The 22,669-nt window shown below is 49.3% G+C and overlaps 1 protein-coding gene across 2 annotated transcripts in view; it reads right to left on the bottom strand.

Annotated features, from left to right (window-relative positions):
• Nucleotides 1-22,669, bottom strand: part of PPP1R12B (protein phosphatase 1 regulatory subunit 12B) — a 197,169-nt gene that overhangs the window by 52,776 nt on the left and 121,724 nt on the right. For both annotated transcript variants that reach the window (XM_065875856.1, XM_065875848.1), the window contains exons 16-18: nt 20,734-20,923; nt 20,535-20,647; nt 19,505-19,546 (exon numbers count right to left, since the gene is read on the bottom strand). In XM_065875856.1, coding sequence (XP_065731928.1) covers nt 19,505-19,546; nt 20,535-20,647; nt 20,734-20,923 — 345 coding nt within the window. The remainder of the gene's footprint in view (nt 1-19,504; nt 19,547-20,534; nt 20,648-20,733; nt 20,924-22,669) is intronic.

The following is a 22,669-nucleotide window of genomic DNA, read 5'->3' as shown; positions in this document are numbered from 1 at the left end:
TCAGCCTGCCAATGAGATTTACTCAGACACCCTATTTGATAATACAGCCTGTCCTCTCTCCACCCAATCCCTCACTGTGGCTGCTGTCCACTGCTTGCCTGCTCCTGATACCCCGGGAGAAGATAAGCGTCACGAGTCCAGGCTCTTTGTGTTTTGTTGACTAATGCACTCCACATGCCTAGAACGGTGTATGGCAAACACTGGGCACTCAAGAAATATTTGATGAATGAATGAGAGAATGCTGAGCTTTAATTTAGTGTGGCCCTCATGACACACATGCCATGTGTACTCTGTATTTACTGGATCAAGTTGGTTAATTATGGCGTTCAAATCCTTTATGTCCTTTAACTATTTTTGTCTGTTTGATATAGTTTCTGAGAGAGGTGTGTTAAAATCTGAAACTCTGATTGTGGATATACTATTTCTTTGTGTTATTCTGACAGCTTTTGTTTTATAAATCTTGAGACTATATTTTCAGTGTCTCCAGTCCATTACTTTATAACTTCTTTGTGGATTGTTCCTTTTTCACAATCAAGAAATATCTTCTTGTCATTTGATGCCTTTTGCTTAAAATTATCTTTTTTTTTTTTTTTTTTTTTGCGGTACGCGGGCCTCTCAGTGTTGTGGCCTCTCCCGTTGCGGAGCACAGGCTCCGGACGCGCAGGCTCAGCGGCCATGGCTCACAGGCCCAGCCGCTCCGCGGCATGTGGGATCCTCCCAGACCGGGGCACAAACCCGTGTCCCCTGCATCGACAGGCAGACTCTCAACCACTGCGCCACCAGGGAAGCCCTTAAAATTATCTTTGATGGCTATTAATGTTGCCAGATCAGCTTCCTCTCGGTGAGTATTTGCATATATTCTCCCCACCCGCCCCATACTTTTATCTTTTACTGCTAAGTACAATTTTGAAGACAGTTTACAGAATAATCCAACCTGAGTACCTCTGGCTTTATAGGTAAATTCATGTTCATCATGACTACTTACACATTTTATTTTGTCTTTCCTATTTTCCCCTTTTCTTCTTTTCATCCCCTTTCCTGTTTTCCATTGGATGGAGTGAATGAATCTTAAACTTACCTGTTTTTCCTCTACTACTGATTTAGGAGCTGTACCTTCTAATTCTGTATGACTTTAGTGGTTATTCCTACACAGTAGTTTAACACTTATCTAAGTATTTTTTTTTCTTTAAAAGTGTGTAAAGTTAATCAGCATCTTTTCTGCTGAAAACAAGAACCACAGGACAGTTTTACACCTTTAACACCACATTATTTCTAGAATTCTAGATCCAGTGTTTTAAACATTAAAAAAAATAGCTTTATTACCGTATTCAACACTTTGTTTCTTGTATTTCACTTCTTTCTGCATTTATTTTTCTTTTTGCTGAAAAACATTCCTTAGTTCTTTCATCAGTTAGGGTTTGCGGGTTGAGAAGTTAGTCCGTGTGTGTCTGAAAACGCCTTTATTTTACACTTGCTGTGTAAACAAATCACTGCATAGAACTGTAGGTTCATAATTGTTTTCCCACAGCACTTTGAAGATACTATCCTGTTTTCTGGTATCTACCATTGCCAGTTTGACTACCATCCGTTTGTGAATTACCCTTATCACTAATGGCTTTTACTTTTGAAATAATAGCAGTTCAGCTCCCCTAACCTCACCAGTCTGTAAACATTAGCAAATATATCCAAAGTTCAAACTCAAAATCAGCTGTAGTGGAGGAATATTCCTGCCATTTGGAAGCTGTGTGGATTGAAAGAAATAACGGATATACTGGAACATGAGGTACAGAGGGAAGGTGACTTTAAAAAGGTACTAAGCTGGGGGCAGCAGCAGCCTCTGCTGTAAAGCTCGTGTAGGAACTCTACCCCTAGTTCCCATACTTGAGTCAACGGGCACGAGAAGAGGGCGCTCTCCCCGCCCGGGAGCAAGGGCAGCCAGCCCCTGCGCCGGGGGGCACACCCAGCCCCGCAGGAGGGAAGCGGGTCTGGGGGCTCAGGGCTTGCACTCTCTGACACCCAGTCCTTGCACAGCTCAGGTGAAGCCATGCCCCCTTGGGGGCCCAGGTGTTTAATCTATAGAATAAGGGAGCTGGGCTAGAACAGTTTGTAAAGTGCCTTCCAGAAAGAGCTTTCTGAAACCTCCACAGTTTGCTGGCGTGTAAGTATGCTGAGTCAGTAGGTTGCCAGGTGAAGGGAGAGGGCCAAGCACTCCTGGAATGAGCCTCACCAGACGCAGGGATCTGTCTGTCTGACCACCACTCTGCAAAGCACACCTGCTGGTGCCTGGTGCGGGGTGTAGACGCAATCTAAGCTTCCAACAGAACACAGCAAGCCAGCCCAGACAAAACAGAACCTCCCCCCGCCCAAGCCCCAGACACGTCTGTCCCTGAGAGCTGAGAAGGCACGAAAGTCAGTCTGCAGCTGACCAGCCCCAAGTGCCGGAGGGGCACAAGCAGGCAGCACGGCGCGGCTGTACCCAGGAGGTGAGCACGCGGGCCCCGAGCACCACCGAGTCAGGCCTGGGCGCGGGGCCCGCGAGCAGGTGAGCAGACGAGCAGACGTGGAGAGGAGGAGCGGGGCAGGGGAGCGGGGCGAGGAGTGAAGCTGGGTTCAGGCACACAAAAGCCCAGGGGTACATTTCACAGCTTCTCAGAACTGTGACTGTACGTGAGCTGTTCAATTTCAGCACACGGTGCCAGAAACCACACTGATCCTGATGTTACGGGGTGGCCCTCAGCCCCCCAGTCCCAGGCAGTGTTCAGATAACACCCCAGAGGGCTTCCCAAACACACAGGCCCTGAGAGGCCCCTGGCTGCCTGCGCTCTGATCTCCCCGCGGTACTCCACGCAGCGGAAACAGGCGACAGTCAGATACAGCTCATGACAGAAGCCTACACTCCACTTTGCTTCACTTTTAAGCCTCTACTTTCTGAAAGTTTGTGCTGCCAAAGCAGTTAGGGAAAAAAATTACACAAGCAACAGGGGCCCATCAAAGAAGATTCAGAAAATAAAGATGAGTAGAAAAGAGTCGGTCATACTCTGTCCCACCACAGGAACACAGCCACCGCCAACACACAGTGGCCGTCCTCGGTCTCTGACCCTCACACAGGTGCTCACGCAACAGGTATACCTGTGGGTCCAGCTCATTCGATGACACTTCATCACGAGCATTTATCCAGGGCGTGACACTGCCTTTGCAACTCATTTCCAAACGGCTGCCTCCTACTCTAGTCTGTTCCAAGGAAATACCCTAAAGGGCTGGCCGTCAGGGCATGGAAAGCAAGCTGTGATTCACAGCATCCACAGCTCAGTGTGTGAGCGAATCATCATTTACTTAACTGCTGCCAGAATACTGGACATTTAGGTTGTTTCCGTTTTTTCCACTATTATAAATCGCTAAGTGGACTCGTTTTGTTCAACAGCACCAAACAAACACCTCCCATATAACAGGCACTCGAGTATTTACTGAATGGACAGATGTTTACAGAGCCACATATATATAACACACCCTGTGGTTAAAATCTCTGTACATAAAGCTTTTTTTTTTTCCTTCCTTTTTCATATTCAGGACTATTTCCTAGAGACAGACTTCCAAAAAGGAATATTCTGGATCAACTCAGGGCCTTTGATAGCTTGGCAATTTGCTTTCCAAAAAGGAAGTATTAATTTGCATTCCCAACATGAAATACGAGGAGACCCATCTCAGTCTCCTCCCACCTAAACTGGCCATTATCTTTTCAACATCTTTTCCTATTTTGGTCGGTGAAAAATAAAATCCTACTTCCTGCTGCTCATTTATAGCTTTGAATACTAGTGAGGTTACCTACTCCTCCTTAACTTTCTTAACCAGTCTACGTTGAAATAGTTTTCTAATAATCATTACTATCCAAATCAAATTTATCCCTTTAAGGTCAGCTGTAGGTGGCGGTGGAACAACATCGTTGCCAGGAAGTCAAGGCCAGCAGACGAGTTCTTTAAAGGGCTACGGAACACACCACAGGAGCAGCTCCTCAGAGCACCGCACTGCTGTGGACCAGAGGCGGCGAGGCTGGAGTCAGAGCCCAGCCCCTGACCCTCCCCAGGGCGCACCGTTAGCGGCTCTGCTTTACCTGTGGCACCCTTCTGGGGAGATGATGCAACTGAGGATGGGGAGAAGCGGGGGCTGGGAGGAAGCTTTCTGCTTTGAGGAAACCCTCTTAGATGAACCAGAACCTCTTAGGGCTGTTCTCCACAGCTGCGCTCTATAAAAGCTTCTCGGTGTGGCGTAAGCAGAACTCTCTCAATCCTGGATTAGGCTCTCTCTCTGAAAGCGTCCTGTAAACGAGTAAGCTAAACACAAAAAAGGCAGAAGCACGTCAGAGAAGACAAGCTGGGAGCCTGACGGTGCCAGACAGCCACCCCCCGCCGACGGATCAATAACCAACCCCTGCCTCACAGCTGGCGTCAACTGTGGAAAGAGCTCCTCTGAGGCAGAGACACTCTGCTTTTCATTCCCTCGGAACATCCATGCGGGAGCGGGCGGCCAGGAGACAGCAGCAATGCACAGTAAGGAGTGTTGGGGGAGCAGTCGGGGGAAGCATAAAATCGGGCCGTCACCACAGTCGGCCAAGTGATAGGAAGATTAGATCTATTTGAACTCTTCCAGCCTTTGGGAAGATTTTGTTTTTTTAATTGAAGTAGAATTCATTCACAATGTTGTGTTAGTTTCAGGTGTACAACAAAGTGATTCAGTTACATATATATTCTTTTTCATTCTTTTCCATTATGTTTTATCACAGGATATTGAATATACATCCCTGTGCTATAAAGTAGGACCTTGTTGCTTATCCATATAATATATAATAGTTTGCATCTGCTAACCCCAAACTCCCAATCCTTCCCTCACCAACCCCTCCCCCTTGGCAACCACAAGTCTGTTCTCTATGTCCGTGAGTCTGTTTCTGTTTTGTAGATGAGTTCATTTGTGTCATATTTTAGATTCCACAGATAAGTGATATCATATGGTCTTTGTCTCTGTCTGACTTACTTCACTTAGTATGATAATCTCTAGGTCCATCCATGTTGTTACAAATGGCATCATTTCAAGCCTTTTTATGGCTGAGTAGTATTCCATTGTATACATGTACCACATCTTCTCTATCCATTCCTCTGTTGTTGGACATTTAGGTTGCTTCCATGTCCTGGCTATTTTGAACAGTGCTGCTATGAACATTGGGGTGCATGTAGAAGATTTTTTTAATCAGCAAACTATTTTGGAGCTTTGTCCCCAGAGCAAATGGCTACGAACCAGACACTATTAACCCCAGAAAACTCATCACACGCCCTGTACGCAGTCAGTCACAGAGTAGATGCCGCTGCTCCAGGGCCTGTCCCCTGCCTCCAAGCTGCCCTCCCGAGCCAGCAATGCCTGCCAATCGCCAGGCCCAGGGGCCTCCGAGCGCACACGCTCTGTGAGTCCTGTGACGTGGCCGAGGCAGGCGTGGGGGCACTTGCTCCCCTTCCCTTCTTCTGGCAGCGGAGCTCCCATTTCCCGTGGGGAAGCTGTTCCGTGCAGCGGCCCGTCTCCTGCCCTGCCCCCGTCACCAGCGCAGCTGCTGCAGCGCCATGGCCAGCGCCACCGTGCTCACCGCGCTGGCTGTGGTCACTCAGCACTCACAGGCGGCTCCACAGGCAGCAGCACGTCTGAAGAGACGGCCTATGTGATGGGCGCCCTCGCTTACCCCAGCCCCGCACCTCCCCACACTCAGCCCACACATCCAATCGCGTGTGGGACGCTTCCCTTCCAGCTCAGCACGACCGAAAGCAAAATCGTCACCTGCGCCCCAAACACGCTCTTCCTCCCGAATTCCCAGCCTCACTCCAGCACGCGGCACACACAGTCACCAAGTCAGAAACGTGAACGACACCAACTGAGCTGTTCTACAAGTTTTCAGAGAAAACATACCTGAACACTAGATCCTGAGGGTAAAATAATGAAGAAGAAACAGCCCACGCCTTTAAGGATTTTACTTTAATTGGCAAATACAATCTAATAATGATAATCACCATGTATTAAAGGTCAATTCAAGATACTGAGAAGACTCTAGTCTGGTCGGAGGAGGGATCAAAGGAAGGCTTCTTGGAGGAGGTGGAGCTTAGCCTAAAACATGAATGTGCACTAAAAAGGGAGGGGGAGTCGGAGAAAGAGGCAATAAAGCAAGAAGAGCATTCCAAGGAACGGGAATAAAGAAGCTCAAAGACTGGGGGAAGGAGACATGTGTAGGACCATCACACTAGTAGCTTTCATTTATTAAAAGCTTGGCACTACCTAAAGTAAAAAACATTCGTACTGCTGTTCCTTACATTAAGCCTGTGAGACAGGAACAGTGATCTCATTTTGCAGATTAAAGCACTGTCAGAGCTCCGAGAAGTTAAATGACTTTTCCAAGGCCATACAGCCAATAAGAGGTGGAACTGGCTCTGAACACAGGTCTCTGGCTCCAAAGCCAGCACCGTCTCCCCCGCCCCTGCATCTTCCCAGCCACCCCACACTCCCGCGATGCTCCCGCCCCACAGCCAGGAAGACAGTGAGTCCTGCCGACTTCTCCCGTTCAGTCCACGCAAAGCACTAGAGACCTATTTCGTTATCTTTCATCTGGATTCTAACAGGCTCTGATTGCTCTGTACATATAAAGTGTGTATGTGACAAAAAGGCAGATCAGAGCTACTTCGTTTTCCCATCATGAGATCCACCAACTTATCTGTACACGTTCTTCCATTACAATCGGAGAAATACTCTGGGTCTTGTCCAGGGCCAGCCCTGGAATAATCTGGAACGTAGCCACAAGCCCTCTTGTGCTAACTGTGCCCTTTTCCTGAGCAGTCTCACCCAGTCCTCGGGCACTAAATCCCCGTCCTAAGGCAGTGACTCCAGATCCGTCGCACGTCTTCCACAACCACCAGATTCCTCGGTTCAACGGCCTATTAGGTGTCTCAATGGGGGCGTCTAACAGGACCGGCTCCTGCCCCTCAGGATGTGAGCATGCCTGCTGTCATACTCCTGCATCCCTGAGGCGCGCAGCCCGACACATGTCGGGCACCCAATCAGTGCGGGCCTTCTGCAGGGAGGCAAGGAGTGGAGGCTGGCTCTGAGCTGTGCCCCAGGGAGCCCTAGGCTTTATGACGGCCTCCCTGGGATGCTAGCAACCCCTAAACGTTCACGTACCTCGAGAACAGTGTCTGTGAAACCTGCCCGTTGGGATTCCCCTTGGAGACTTGTATGATGCAGGCTCCCAGGCTTTCCACCCTCCACCGACTCGGAATCGCGTGGGGAGAGGCTCGAAAATCCATGTCCTAAACAAATGACCGCAGTGATTCTTACTGACCAGTTTGAGGAAGACGACGGCAGAAGCTCTACCTGTTACCTTCACCCGTCATCACTGAGAACCGCTCAGCTCGCTGGGCGCCAGTATCCAAGCCTGCCCAGAGCTCCGAGTCAAGCACGCCAGAAATAATCTCGCAGTTGCCCGAACGGTATTTCACTGTTTTATTCCTGAGCACCAAAGGTCACCGGTGACCCAAGAGACTTCTTGGACAACAGGCACACGTTAGGTAGACCCGTATTCTCAAGAGAAGGTCTGGTTTTGCTTACTTGGCACAAAATTAATTGTGCTAACCTATCACCAGTTCCCACATCTGATAGGAGTCTTTACTGTGACAGATTACTGTCAGCTTTCATCACTTTTTTCCCTAAAATTGTCGAAGGATCAAAATTTCATTAGCTTCTTTCTAAAAATCCACTCCTTTTAAATATCATTTCAAGTAAAAGCAGGGTCAAAGCTTTGAAGATTTATGTCAACCCCTCTGCAAATCCGCCCCCCCGACCCCGCCCGCAATTCTTCCTGCATATATCCTGCAGACTGAAAGTTAACAAGGCAAAAGACAATAAATTCCAGAATCTACTCCTGAGGAATTCAAATGATAACCAGCCGTTAGAGTGAGTGACAGCAAGCAACGACCTTTGGACAGGCACCCTCCTAAGAACCTGTGAGCCTCAGGCGCCAACTCGGCTGTGGTCAGAGCCTACAAAGAGCTGCACTTCTCACGTGGCAAGCGACTGCCTGCATCCAGCCGTGCCTGTAGGTCCCTGGGAGGTAGGAAGGGACGGCTCAGGTGAGAAAAGCCGATAAGGGACAGACCGGGAACCCACCATCTCAGACTTTCTCCTCAGAAGGTAAAGACCTGCAACAGAGCAGAGAAACTCCATGTGGACGACACAGAAGACACTCTCCCTCCTGGGCTCCTCCTTCAGGAAGCTTGGCCACGTCTCCTGCAGCGGGACCAAAATCCACCAGTGCCTTTCCGGCTGAGGACAGACAACACGGACGCCTCGCAACAGGTGACTCCCCTGCCCACGAGCCGTCAGTCGTGCTCCAGAGTCAGCAAGATGCAGCATTACCAAAGGAGTGCTTGGATGGGGGGCAGTGGGCACTTGGAGCCACGCTGACGTCAGCAAACTCCTTCTGAGCCGGGAACCTAGAGCAGAGGCTGCTAAACTGGGGCCTGGCCCGGAGGCCGAGTCCAGCCCACCAGCCTGCTTGTGCATAAAGTTTTATTGGAATACAGCCGCGCCCATTCATAACGCACTGTCCATGGCTGCTTTCCCACTGGGACAGCAGAGCCGAGCAGCCGCGACAGACCATGTGGCCGGCAAAGCAGAAAACGCTGACAGTCAGGCCCTTCACATAAAACGTTTGCTGAGCCCTGACCTAGAGCGTTAGGTGCCGAGACCAGGACTAGGCTGGCCGCCCCTCCGCACCCACTGCTGAAGAATAGGCCCGGACACCTGCCCGCCGCCTCCCCCCAGGGCGCAGAATGCGGACCCTCCACAGCAGCCGGGCACTTGGGGAAAAGGAGACCGCAGCACTCGGTGATGACAGCCCCGTGACCGCCACCTTGGTGGAGCACTTCTGAAAGTCCCTTAGCGCCAGGCAAAACCCCATCTTGACGCATGAACTGTTTCACTTGGTTAAACAATATCCAAACATGTTATTTTCCTCTTAAAATGCTTCTATAACCTGAAAAATATTTCAGGAATATAACCGGAGCTATAAGCTCCAAGACCATACTAAGTATTTGCGTTTGAGCCATTAATTGGCTAAAGGGCTTTTTAAAAGTCCCTTCTCTCTTCTCAGTAGTCAATAACGTTGGCATAATTCACAGTGTAAGAGTTCGGGTTGTAAGAAGACAAAAAACGTTAAAAGCACAGGAAAGCATGCACTGCTAAGGCACACCTGTGGGAACATTTGTGTACCTTACAGGGTTACGTTTGGATAGAATATTATGGTTTTTCATGAAAGAAATTCATGTCCCTAAATGCCTGCTCTCTGATTCTTGAGCTTGCCTGACTGAAGACGGAGCTGGAGAAAATGAAGACTGGTAAACTGTGACCACTCACCCCACCACCCTACCCCTCCGGTCCTCCCACAACACTGGGAAAGGCGACATCTGTCAGTGCCTCAAGCTCAACATTCCTGCTGGGGCGGATCTATAAACACTTCGCTTACTGAGAAAGAGCTGCAAATCCCACGCTAAGCTTTCCACCTCGATCATGGGGCTACAACGCTGGCATTAGCTAAGCCTAAGCCATGGTTAAAGCTCTCCAGCCACACCATCAACAGGAGAAATGAAGACTCCTGTCACTAAGGTAACCCCCAGACTGCACTAAAAGGGGAGCAATTATCCCTGGAGGCGCTCCACAATCAAAGCCAGCACAGACTGACTGAGTGCTCTGAAGACAGCCTCACGGGAAGCTGCCGCCACGGTAATGACGGGGCCCCAGGAGCGCTCAGGGCGGGAACGATCCTCCTCTGGTCTTGGAAAAAACCTCTTAGGAAACATACCGGCAGGAGATTCACCGTAATGTCAAACAATAGTCTTTGAGTGAATGACTTAGACAACTTTTTCTTATTCTTTATAGCGGTATGAATCTCCTTTTATAACAAATATCTTCTACCCCCCCGCCCCGATCTTGACTATCCTGAAATGAAATTCTCAGATGTAAAACTCAGCTAAAATCACAAAAATCAATAATTAAACACGAAGAAGAAACAGACAGAAAATCATTTATAATGAAACACGTATTTCAATGTGTAAACCTGGGGGCCAGTAATACTGGGAGGTGCCATGGAGCAGCCAGAGGCGTGGACCCCCCACAGGACTGTCGCGAAGGGGTGTGCTGTGCGATGACGTCATCGTGCAGGAGGCACTGCTGCCAGGCGTGAGCAAAGCCAAGGTGCAGTTTCTCCTCAGCTGACACGGTGGTTGGATATTTAGAACCGCCCTCTGCCAAAAAATGTGCGTTCATACATAAAATCAACGTGGGTTTTGAACTCAGATAACAGAAAGGCTTTTATCTCTGACTGTCCAGGGAGACGGTGAGAAGCCCAGCTGCAGGACAACTGTCTGTTTTACAGGACACACAAGGGTGTCTGGCTTCCCTGGCCCCTGACCACGAAACGCATCCACAACGTCAGCCATCGCGGTGACCCCTAAAAGGACAGCCTCCTCTAGAAATACTCTCTACACTTTTCTGTACTTCGTATATTTTCTATAATGAAACGCATTGCCTTTGTAATCATAAAAGACAAGTTCCAGCAGAGTTTCAAGGTCACTGGCGTCCCTCCAACAAAGAGACACAAGGTTACAGGTCACTAACAAAAACCGATACCTTAAAGGCAGTCGGAGGAAGAAGGAAGAGATTGGAATAAAAGGCAAGGTCAAGAGGTTAACTGTCCTACCCTCAGCAGTTGATAAAGTTCACATCTTTGTATAAGACATTGAGCAAAGCTCAAACAGATACCTTGAAGGTCAATTTATTCTATCTTAAAAAAGATTTCTGACTGAAGCAGAGTTCACTGATGACGTGGGACAGCGGGTCCAAAAATTACAGGGTCTGAAAGGAATACATGTGTATTTTGATTACTGAGATTTGCTTGGCAATGGCATGACCCAAAATTAATAGAGTCCTTAAAAGGAAGGAAGATGCCAAAAGAAACTTTGTCCTTAAGATGGTTTATACAGCTTGGCTACAGCAAGGCACAAGTATGACCCATATATAGCAAATCCCAGCAGCTGTAGTATTTTAAGAACGACGGTTGCAAAGCAAGAGCAAGTGCGCAGTGAAAGGAGAGGCCGTCCAGTGAGCGTGGAGTCACAGCTGGAGAAGCCCCCTCACGCAGCCTGGACAGAAGGCGCTTCCCAGTCTCTCCACCCGCATGCCCGGCCCCCCCGTCGTCACTGCTGGGACCCCGACGGCCTGCGTGGAGAGTCCGCCGAGCCCTGGGGGCTGCTCGTGACGGCCCTGCTCATTAAGTCTATTCCTATGAGTATTATCATCAGATTTGCCAGGCTTCTCCCGCCGCTCATTCTAGGGACAAGCTAACCACCCTTCCCTCTTCTTCTTATCTGGCTGAAGATAAAGAAGCTGAGGGAGGAAAATCTATATTTTACTATCTTTTCACTTGATTAAAAGGAAGAGTGGCTTGCTTAAAAAAAAAGATTATGGTGGTTTTACGGTACACTGTGAAAAATACTACTTTACTACAGAAGTAAGCAACTCCACCCGAGAGCTTACCTACCGTGTCTTTAAACTCAGACTGTTGGTTCTATCTCAACAGCACAGGCTTGTCTGGGACATACTTTACCATATTAGGCAATCAGGCCCCAGAGAGAACGGAAAGCAAAACAGTCCTAGGCTTTTACCTAAAAGGAGAATGGCGAAGACACTGCCCAGCGGTGGAGAGCGGACAGAAAATCGCTGGACGCCCTCCAGCAGATAAAGGGGCTTCACAAGATTAAGTAACAAGATTCAAAATCTTACTTGACAGAGGGGTGAAGATCCAGCAAACAGCCAGACGCAAAACTGTGAAAACTCAGAGCAAGTAGGAAAAAGGGCCATTATTTACTCGAAGAAAGAGAGTGGGGGGAAGTGGTAAAGATCTGTGGGAACACACGCAGAAAAACAGAAACGGGAGGGTGGTTTAGGCAGAAGGGTTAAAGCCTGCTTGAGGACACAGAGATGTGCAAGGACTTGTTCTCCTCAGGTCTTCAAAGGGCTCCAAGCAAACTAGGAAACACTGAGTTCTCGGTCCTTCCTTCTCTACTCATTTCTGTCCCTGCCTCAGCAACTGCTTTTAAGATTTATTTCTCAAAACTCATCAGGTTCATTTTCAGAGCACAAGCACACGCTGGAGCCGGAGCTACTTCTTTGACTCTTCAAAGAATCCATTCTTTATGGATAAATTAATAACTTAACTTCAAAATCACATGATTCTGAGGTCAGTGAGAGTATTCCAAAAGCCATTCTCTCATCCAGATTTAGGAACCTACAGATTTGGAAAATAATTTGAGTGGCTCTTACTCATCTCTAACTATTTAAATGCATTAACTCATTTTCATTTTACAACTCTAAGAGGTAGACACTATTATTATCCCCACTTCACAGATGAGGAAACTGAAGCATCTCGTCCAAAGCAGTTCAGCGGTCAAGGTGGGGTTGCCCCGGAAGCCCAGCTCCTGGGTCTGCACTCCTAGCCTGTTGTGACAGTATATCACCCAACACACACGACAGATACAGACTCAGGAGAATGCGGTGCAAAGCCCTAGACACAGCTGTGCTCCCTCTCTCTGGGCCTCCTCAGCTGTGATCTCTAAAATGAGAACTTTAGGGAATTCCCTGGTGGTCCAGTGGTTAGGACTTGGCGCTCTCACTGCCGTGGCTTGGGTTCAATCCCTGGTCGGGGACCTGAGATCCTGCAAGGTATATGATGTGGGAGAGGGAGGGGAGGGGAGGGGAGGGGAGGGGAGGGAGGGAGGGAGGGAGGGAGGGGAGGGAGGGAAGGAGGGGGGGAGGGAGGGAGGGAGGGAGGGAGGGGAGGGAGGGAAGGAGGGGGGGAGGGAGGGAAGGAGGGGGGAGGGAGGGAGGGAGGGAAGGAGGGGGGGAGGGAGGGGGGGAGGGGGGGAGGGAGGGAGGGAGGGAGGGAGGGAGGGAGGGAGGGAGGGGAGGGGAGGGCAGGGCAGAAGTTTAGAGCTGCTTTCGGTTCTAAAACCCCAAGCCTACGACCGCCATTGTAGGCAACACAGGGATAAATCAGAGTTTGGTACAGACAAGCAGCACCTAGAAATGAGGTTTTCAAGGAAAGCCTCTCCTGAAGTGAAATGGAGTGCTAGTTATTCAAAGATGCAATAAACTGAGGGAAGTCAGGTAAGGCAAAGGGAACCAAAAGCTGAGTCAGCTTAAAAGATCATTTGTAGATATGGTTAATCGGTAGAATTCCTCTCCTGTAACAAAAAGTCTTATGACATTCCTGGCCTTCGGAGACCTCCAGACAAGGTCTGCAGAGAGGCAGTAATTTCTGTTTCAGAAGCTGTCAGGGGAGCTCCAGGAACTGGCTCTCCTCCACGACTACACGGCTCTTCCACAAACAGGCCAGGCAGCTTTCGTGGGGAACAGCCCTGCACCCGTTGAGAAAAGCAGGTGAAATAATACGCAAACTACCTACTGTTCCGTGTGAGCGTGCTTTGTTTGCCTGACTTTGTTCTGGAAAAGGGGGAAACTGCAGTCACATTCTCAGAGCCAAGTGCTCTGACTTGCCCGTTTCCTGGGCGTCTCTGTCTACACTTGCACTCTTGGTGAGCTGCTCCGATGTCATGGTTCCCGAGACAACCTGCATGTTTGCATGCAGTCTGTACCTCCAACTCCACCCCTGACATTTCCCTGTGGACGGCGGTCAGACACATCAAATCCAGGGCTTCTAGAGCCAAACCCAAAGGCCTGCCCTTCCAGAGTCCTCTCCATCTCAGTTCATGAAAACTCCACCCTCTCAGGCACTTGAGCCAAAAGCTTTGGTGCCAACCTTGACCCCCCTGTTCTTCTCACCGTATACCCAATCCAGCAGAAGTCTTGCTGATTCTACCTCTGAAATACGCCGTGCATATGAAAACTTCTCAGCATCTTCACCACCCGCGATCACCTGGCCCAAACCCCTCGTCAGTCCTGGGTTAGGGTGACATAGAGGGTCTTCTCCAAACAGCAGGCAGAGTCCCCCCAGAATGTGACTCCTGCCCTCTGCTGTGCAGAGCTCTACACGGGCTCGCACGCCCTGGCACCGACCGCCGGGCTCTGCCGCGGGCTCTCATGCCCACGCCGTCTCCTCACAGGTCCTGCCTGCCCTCCTGCCTCACGGCCCCGCGAGCTCTGTTCCCTCTGCCTGCGCACATCCACGGGGCTCCCCACTCACTCCCTTCACGCTGGGCTCCAGTGCTGCCTTCGCGGCAAGGCCGACACCGACCCCCCCTTAGATGCTCAGCACCCCCCCCGCCCTGCACTCCCCACTCCTGAGTCCTGGAGCCACTCCACACGGCTTTTCATCTTCCACACACCGTTTGCTTGGCACGTTCATTTTACTCACTGCCCGCCTGCTTCACCAGAATGGAGACTCTACAAGAACAGGGCTTTTTGTTCACTGCTGCACCCCTGCCCACAGGCACCTGGAAGTACTTGTTCAGTGAATATACGAGAAGCTTATAAAAGAGAAGGCAGGACAAAATGGGAAATGCATTTAGTGGCTCTTGGTATTAGAGATATTTCTGGGGCCAAATGGCTCCCAAAGCAAGTTTTATTTTCTGTTAAAGCTTAGTTTAAAACCAAGCTTTGCTGGCAAATTTCACTTTGAGCCTCTCTTTGATTTAGTTTGAAAGTCTTAACGTTTAATCGCTTATATCTTCTGCACACTTGACCAAGGTCTCTCCCGACTAGCTGCTACCGGTTATCCACGGCCGGTATCTGAACACCTACTGGTCAATGCTTCCTTAACAGTGTCTCCTATAACCAAGGCCTCTTGCAGGAGGGTTAGCCACCAGACCACTCTGGACTGGACGCTACACTGCTGACTTTGAAGGTAAAGTGTCGTGATTCTGTTCAGATTGATGCCACCGGATTTGCCTAAAAGCAACAGGGATTCTAGAGGGAGAAGCATTTTCCTATTTGAAGGATGGACAGACATAAGTACCCACCTACTTATGTACCCTCCCTCCATAAGTACCCTCCCACCTGGCAGGAGAAGGCTGACCCTCTACCACTGAACCTGAAACTCTCAGGAGGCTTTCGAGGTGTCCTTCAAGAAGACCTTCCTTTACTCAAGGAGGCGAGATGCCACTAGCAACTCAATTCAAACGTGTAACCTGCTCAGTAAAAAACAAATGTAAGAATGGGGGTAGAGGGAAGTAAGAGGTACAATCTACTGGGTAAAAAATAAGCGACAAGGACACACTGCATAACATGCGGAATATAGCCGATATTCTATAATAACTATAAATGGAGTATAACCGTTAAAAATTGTGAACCACTACATTGTACACCTGTAACTTACAGAATACTGTATGTTAACTATATTTTAAGAAAAAAAAAAAAACTTGGAACTTTTAGACTCACCCTCCATCTTCTGGGGGGAAGGTAAAGGGAGTGGAGATTGAGTTAATAATGAATTATGCCCATGTTGAAGCCTCCATAAAAATCCCTAAACTATGAGGTCTGGAGAACTCCTGGGTTGGTGTAATATCCACATGCCGGGCGGGTGGTACAACCACCTCCATGGGGACAAAGCTTCTGACCTAGGGACACATCCACACCTCACCTGACGGACCTCTTCATCTGACTGCTCACCTGCATCCCTTTAAAAAAAGGATGGGGAATGGCGGGCGATGTGAGGTCGGCCCCACCACAGTCCCATAAAGGTTGCCTGACACGGGGCACAGGGCGCTCACCTAGAGCTTTCACGTCCCCAAGTACTTCCTAACTGCCCTGGGCCTGTTCTCTTAACTGTAAAACGAGGTTCCTAACCCAAGTTTCTTCTAAATTCCTTCCCAATTCTAAGATGCCCAAATTTGGGAGGCGGGTAACTTCACTGCATTGAACTGGGCTGGTCAACAATTCCTTTAAAACAAGAGCAATCCGTCTCCTGTTCAGCTTCCTTAGACACCACTCTGCGTGTTCACCATCTTTTCTTTTGACGACTTGCTCCCTCTAGTGGTAAATTCAACCACATGTCAGAACTGGCCTGGGCAACAGTCTGCTTCAGAGGACAAGAACACGGAGAGGAAGCAGCGTGAAGCAGAATGAAGGCAGGCCAAAGACGCAAGTGAAGAGAGGACGAGAAGAGCCCAAGGGCCGTCAGCACCTGCAGTGTGCCCGTGGCTGCTCCAGCGCCCGTGCCTCACGAGCAGTGCAGGGGGCGGCACTTCTGACCGCGGTACCTCCTTCCTCACGTCAAATCCGGACTCAGTTTCTTTTTCACTTAGCAAGATACAGGCTATATTAGGACTTCTGGAGACGGTCACCCGTCTAACGCAGACAACCACGCACATCTGCTCTAAGCACATGGGCTAAGCGGCTGCTAAGACGTGAAGCCCTGTGCTCATTGTCGGTTTTCCGGCGGGGAAGGTTTTGATTAAAAGCACGCACTGTGCAGGGCCCCGACCAAGCCCCCAGCCTTCTCAGCGTCCCTTGTGTCACCAACAAAGAAATGCATGACTAGCCTCCTTCCTCCCTCCCAGACTGCATGACAAACATCAGGGCCGTTCCTGGCCATCAACCTTACCTGTATACAAATGTTGGTTACATCTTTCTAGCTTAGGTCCACAAAAAGAAATAAATTTCCACGATGTCTACAGAGATTAAGGTTAAACAACAGAAAGGTTTTCTTAGCCATGCTCTTGTTACTGATATATGGGTGAGAGGCTGAAGAATCTTCGAGAAGAGGAGAGCATCTGTACACATTTGGAATCATTTTAGTTCCAACTCTGACTGGAGATAGAGTTTCCTTTCTACCCTTAAAGTAAAGTATTATCACCGACTGATACCATGTACGCGAGGCTCAAGAACAGGCAACAGTGCTCTACGGTGGCGGCAATCGGAAGAGTGGCTGCCTCTCAGGACGGGGGACGGGGGACGAGGGAACTTTTCAAGGTGACGGAAAAGTTCTGCATCTTGACTTGAGTGGAGGTTTACACCACTGATTACAGCTGTCAAAACTCATCCAACAGTGCACGTTAGGTCTGTGCAGTTTGCTGACTGTACATCTATCCCAATTTAAAATAACAGATGTCAGAGTCTTGGGAAGAGTTAACTTAAAAAACAGTAGATTCCTGGAGTGGGAGAGCGGCTGTGACACAGTCCCGACCATCTTGAAGTTAGATTTCCACAATTTACAGGGACGGGCCTGTTGTTCTGTGGGCCCGTATGGATCCCGGCATCACGCCTGCCAGGACTGGACGAGCGCTCGGGAGAGAACCAGTCAGGGCTGCGCTAACACAGGCCGGGGTCAGGATGCTGCCGCCCCTGGGCACCGTGGTGGGCAGGAGACACGCCGGGCGTGCTGTGAGTGCTGGCACACCTGCACACACTCAGCTACCATTAGAGAGAGGACTGGCCCTTCACTCCTCTCTGAAGACTCACACTGGCGTCTGCCGGACACGCGGTGAACACTGGCAGATGCCTCGAGCAATGGGATGAGTGGACCATTTTTCAGTCTGACAAATGACTCTACGTCAAATCTCACCAATCAGAAAATCTTTTCTGTAATGGTCGTTCAGTGAACTTCTCTGGGAAGCATGGCATCAGAGGCACCTTCGTGGCCCTTGCCTGGTGCACCAGGCAAGGACTTTCCACACCAAGTAGCTTAGAAACGTGCAGGCAAAGATTTTCACTGACGGAGTCAGTGGCCAACACCAAGCTCTCCTGTGTAACTCCCTCCGTGGAGCTCACCGGCCTCTATGACCCTCTATGGGTGACGGGCCACTTCAGTGCTCTGTAGTCAGCACCCGGGATCGCTCGTTAGGGGTTTTCTAATATAGTTCCCCACAGAGGCTCTCCTGCGTTCACCCTTCATCCCCTGAAGCCTCCCCAAGCCCCTGTGGAATGAAGTCACTGTCGTGTGCACACACCCCCTGCCCGGGGGAGCCTCGACGCGGCATCTGCCCCCAACGTCCACTCCTCCCCGCGAGGCAGCCCCGGCTGCAGCTGCACGCAGGCAGCTCTCACCACGCCACCACGCGCACTGCTTTCTGGAGGCCCCTGCTGACTGTTCAGGATCTCGACCAAAATACAGGCAGGTCAGTGACATAATATAGCATTTCTACTTCCTCTGCTAAAAACAAATTAGTTTTCATTTTCAGCATGAGTTATTAAACATATTCTGAGAACATACTGTCACATAACTGTAGGGTAGAAAAAAGGCCATCTTCTTACATAATTCCCAATAGAAATGTACATGGAGTCTCAATTCATTTAGTCAAAACCAAATCCCTTCCTTCTTGAAAAACGGTACTAGGGACTTCCCTGGTGGTCCAGTGGTTACAACTCGGCGCCTTCACTGCCGTGGCCCGGTTTGATCCCTGGTCAGGGAACTATGATCCTGCAACCTCTGTAGTGAGGCCAAATAAACAAACAAACAAAAACAAAGACTAAACAAAACAAAACAAAAACCAAAGAAAAATGGTACTAACGGTACTAGAAAAGCATTAACTTTCTATCACATGTGAGTGGCTTACAGGAACCTGGAGCTTCAGGAAAGCTGGCCTGGGGTGCCCACAGCAGAGAAGAGCTGGGTGCCAGGCCTTAAGGGGTCTGGTTACACAAGAGCCAAGGAGCTAAACCTTATTTCAAAGTCAAATGTAAGTGATTTCTGGACTGTTTACACTATTCATTCTTGTGTTTCTCTCTGTTACCGTGGAGAGGATGTAGATCCATAAGAAACAGTATCACTCTTCACTTTTCTTCCCAAGATTTCAAAGTACTTTATACGATCCAATAGCACAATAGAGAAAAAGAGCCCGAACTGTGTTAGAACCTGGCAGGAGGCACTGAAAAATGCAGGAAACTCGTTCAAGAACGTGGGCATTGTTACACCATTTAAGAAAACGGGGGACTTCCCTGGTGGCGCAGTGGTTAAGAATCTGCCTGCCAATGCAGGGGACACGGGTTCCATCCCTGGTCCAGGAAGATCCCACATGCCACGGGGCAGTTGAGCCCATGCACCACAGCTACTGAGCCTGCGCTCTAGAGCCCACGAGCCACAACTACTGAGCCCGCGTGCCACAACTACTGAAGCCCGTGCACCTAGAGCCCGTGCTCCACAACAAGAGAAGCCACCTCAATGAGAAGCTTGCGCACCGCAACGAAGAGTAGCCCCCGCTCGCCGCAACTAGAGAAAGCCCGCGCGCAGCAACGAAGACCCAACGCGGCCAAAGATAAAATAAATAAACAAATTTAAAGAAAAAGGAAAGAAAACAGTATACCAGCGAGCACCCGTCCCATCTTGCAGAGGAGCGTCCACCTCCAAACTCTCCCTGGACCCAAGTCTGCACAGAGCCTGCTCTTCCTTCTGTTAACTGTGTGTACGCGAGCAGGGATGAGCCCTATGCAGACGCTGAGCCCCACGGTGGCAGCCTCACTGCTGGTTGCTTACCCACGCTGCTTTCACCTCTTCCGAGACATCAGTTTCATCTTCCTGGAAAGGGAGAAAGAAAAAAGACAAGAGGATCACGGTCACAGGCATCCCTGGAGGCAACAAGGTCAGTCCCGTCAATTATGCACCTGGGCAGTGAGGGCTGACGGCCAAGGGCACTGTCACTGCTGCTTTTAGCAGCACCTCAGGAGTACCACTTGCTGTCAAAGAGTCCAATGAACCTGGCAGGAAAAGGAGAATCTTTAAGACAGACGGACCTCACTTGGGCTTTGTCAGCAGCCGTCAGCCCATTTTGTCCTATAATAATCAAACACTTTCGTCTAGTAGTCTCTAACAGGCGACCATCATTGTCTCATTTCTTGTCTCGCTGAATGGTCCATCTAATTCCAAATGAGTCACTAGTGACCAGGGGCCTGATCTTGGCCACCTGACTGTTCAATGCCAGTGACAAGGCTGAGTGAGCAGGGTACGGACCAGAGGGGAAGGCAAGGACTGAGTGTGTGCTCGCCATCAGGAGGCACTGCAGCCCCTGCCTTCATTTAGAAGCCAGTCAAGCTGTCTTATAGCACTTGTTCCTTTTTTTCTCCAAAGGAGTAAACCTGAGTCAGATGAAATTCTCGAGATTCTGGCAGTGCCCCTGAAACACTTGGCTGGCACCTGCACACACACGATGCTGAGGTACTGCTGACTCACCACGGGACTCTCAGGGGCCGCTGGGGGGCTGCTAAGTCTGAGCGCCTTATGCACTTGTTATATTTGTTTGCACGGCTGCGGTAAATTCACCGCTTGTTTGCTGCCTGCCTCCCGTGTGCTCGGCACTGTCCTAGGCCCTGGGCGTCCCAGCCAGAACGTTCCAAATGAGTCCCACACTAGTGGAGTCTTCCTTCTGCTGCTCTCTTTCTCAGCGGCGCCCCCTGACAATCTGCACGGTTCACGGCCCCGTGTGGAACTCTGCCTTTTGAGCCCGACACACAGGGCGGCGGGCAGCACAGCGCAACGCGAGATGCCCCGGCACAGACAGCCCACTTACATCCTTCGTCCAGAAGCTGATGCCTGTGCCTCTTCGTCGCTCCTTGGGCCGCCTCCTCTCACGAATGGACAGCCTGTTAGACGACTGACCACCCAAATCTGCTTCTTCGCCCTCTGGTCAGAGAGAAAACAAGGCGTGGATCTTAAGGACCTGGGGCACCTGCATGGGAGGAGGGTGCGGCTCCTGAAGCTCGACCTACCGTTTCTGTCCATTTCCTTTGCCCCTGCAGGGCTGGCGGGGGGCTCTGAACTCTCTGAATCAGGGGCTGAAGACCTACCCGTCCGGAGCAGGTAGGAACTGGTGTAGAGGGAGGGTCTCGGGGCAGGAGGTGACACTGGTGTCATGGGTTTGTCTGGCTGAGCCGGAATCCTCAGGCGACGATACACAGGCTGGAACAATCCACATGATGAGATGTCAGAGGTCAAGTCTAACCAAAGGGTAAGGACAGCACGTTTATTAAAAATGGGCTTTTCTAGATCAAGAGGCTTATAAAGTAATTAGCCAGATAGGAAAGAGTTCTAGACGCCTGCTCTGAAGATGCTACAGGCTGACAGCAGTCCAGGACAGCTCTTCCTAAACTGATCGAAGGGCACTAGGGGGCACCAACCTTGGCAATAAAAATTCCTTTGATTGTGCACCGCCAATAGGAAGGATGATGGCCTTCTTAAGATGGCGCACTGAAAGGTAAGGTTTACGTAGGAAACGGAGAAGCTCAGGAATGTGAAGAAACAATGCAGGAGTTATCTGAAGACAGACCAAATCCGAGCGTTCTACCAACCTGCCATCACTAGGCTTACTGACACTTCTGAAAAATTCCCGCTTTCTGAGACTTCCCTGGCGGGCCAGCGGTTAAGACCACGTGCTTCTACTGCAGCGGGCACAGGTCTGATCCCTAGTTGGGGAACTAAGATCCCGCATGCCACACCCCCAAACCCCGAATAAATAAAAATTAAAAAAAAAATTCCCACTTTCCCTTTTGAACTTTTTTTCCCCTTGAGAGTTAGGACAGACACAGCTTGACAATAAACCTTGATGTGGCTTGTTGAACATGCAGAGATTGTATAAATTTGTTTATAAATTATAGAGACAGAAGCAATAAAATATAGTCAGCTTGGGAGTCTGAGAGAACGTAGCTCCAATCCCAGCTTGAAGGAGCTGTGTGACCTGAAGTACGTGACTTGAGTTTCGATCTCTGCTTCCTCACGTATAAAACAGGTAATAATACCTTCCTCAGAGAGGGCTGTGAGGATTAAATGAGAATGTATGTTATGTGCTTACAACGGTCTCTAGTATGTAATAAGTACGCAAAAAATAGCCGATGAAACAAACGAAACGAACAACAGAACCTCAGTTAGTTTAGGCAGCCTAGCCATTCAAAGTTAGAGCAAGAAGACTTTCTTCTCCTGTAATTATGCTGACCATAAAGTTTATCATCCCAACTAGGACATTTCTGAGAGTGAAAAGGAACAGTACTGATAATTACCCAGAGATAAAAGCTGTCACTGGAACCATCTTAGGTAAACCAGGAGTTACGATCACCTTAAATATAACCCTATAACTCTGACTACCAACTGCAATTGAGAAATGGACCATAAGTCAAAACGTCTACCCCAAAGTGACAGCTTGTGGCCGAGAATAAGGGTGCTCTGTGAGTGCTTGGGTCTGCAGAAGTTTGTAGAACAACGTGCTAGTGGTGAGGAGGGCAAGCTGCGGAGCCAACGCCTTGCTCCACCTCTGCTTTTTTTTTCCTACTAAAATCTTTTATTTTATAACACTGTACCATCAAATTAAAAGTCAAAATAAGCGTTCACCCAACTGCCTAAATGGTTATTACACATACGTATATATTTGGTTGAAAAGGGAGAGAGAAAAGAGGAATTTGAAGGCTAAAATAAACAAATGGGACCTAATGAAACTTCAAAGCTTTTGCACAGCAAAGGAAACCATAAACAAGACCAAAAGACAACCCTCAGAATGGGAGAAAATATTTGCAAATGAAGCAACTGACAAAGGATTAATCTCCAAAATTTACAAGCAGCTAATGCAACTCAATAACAAAAAAGCAAACAACCCAATCCAAAAATGGGCAGAAGACCTAAACAGACATTTCTCCAAAGAAGATATACAGACTGCCT

This window comes from Phocoena phocoena, chromosome 1, assembly GCF_963924675.1.
Source record: "Phocoena phocoena chromosome 1, mPhoPho1.1, whole genome shotgun sequence".
Classification (NCBI taxonomy): Eukaryota; Metazoa; Chordata; class Mammalia; order Artiodactyla; family Phocoenidae; genus Phocoena; species Phocoena phocoena.
This window is presented reverse-complemented; position numbering and strand designations above follow the sequence as displayed.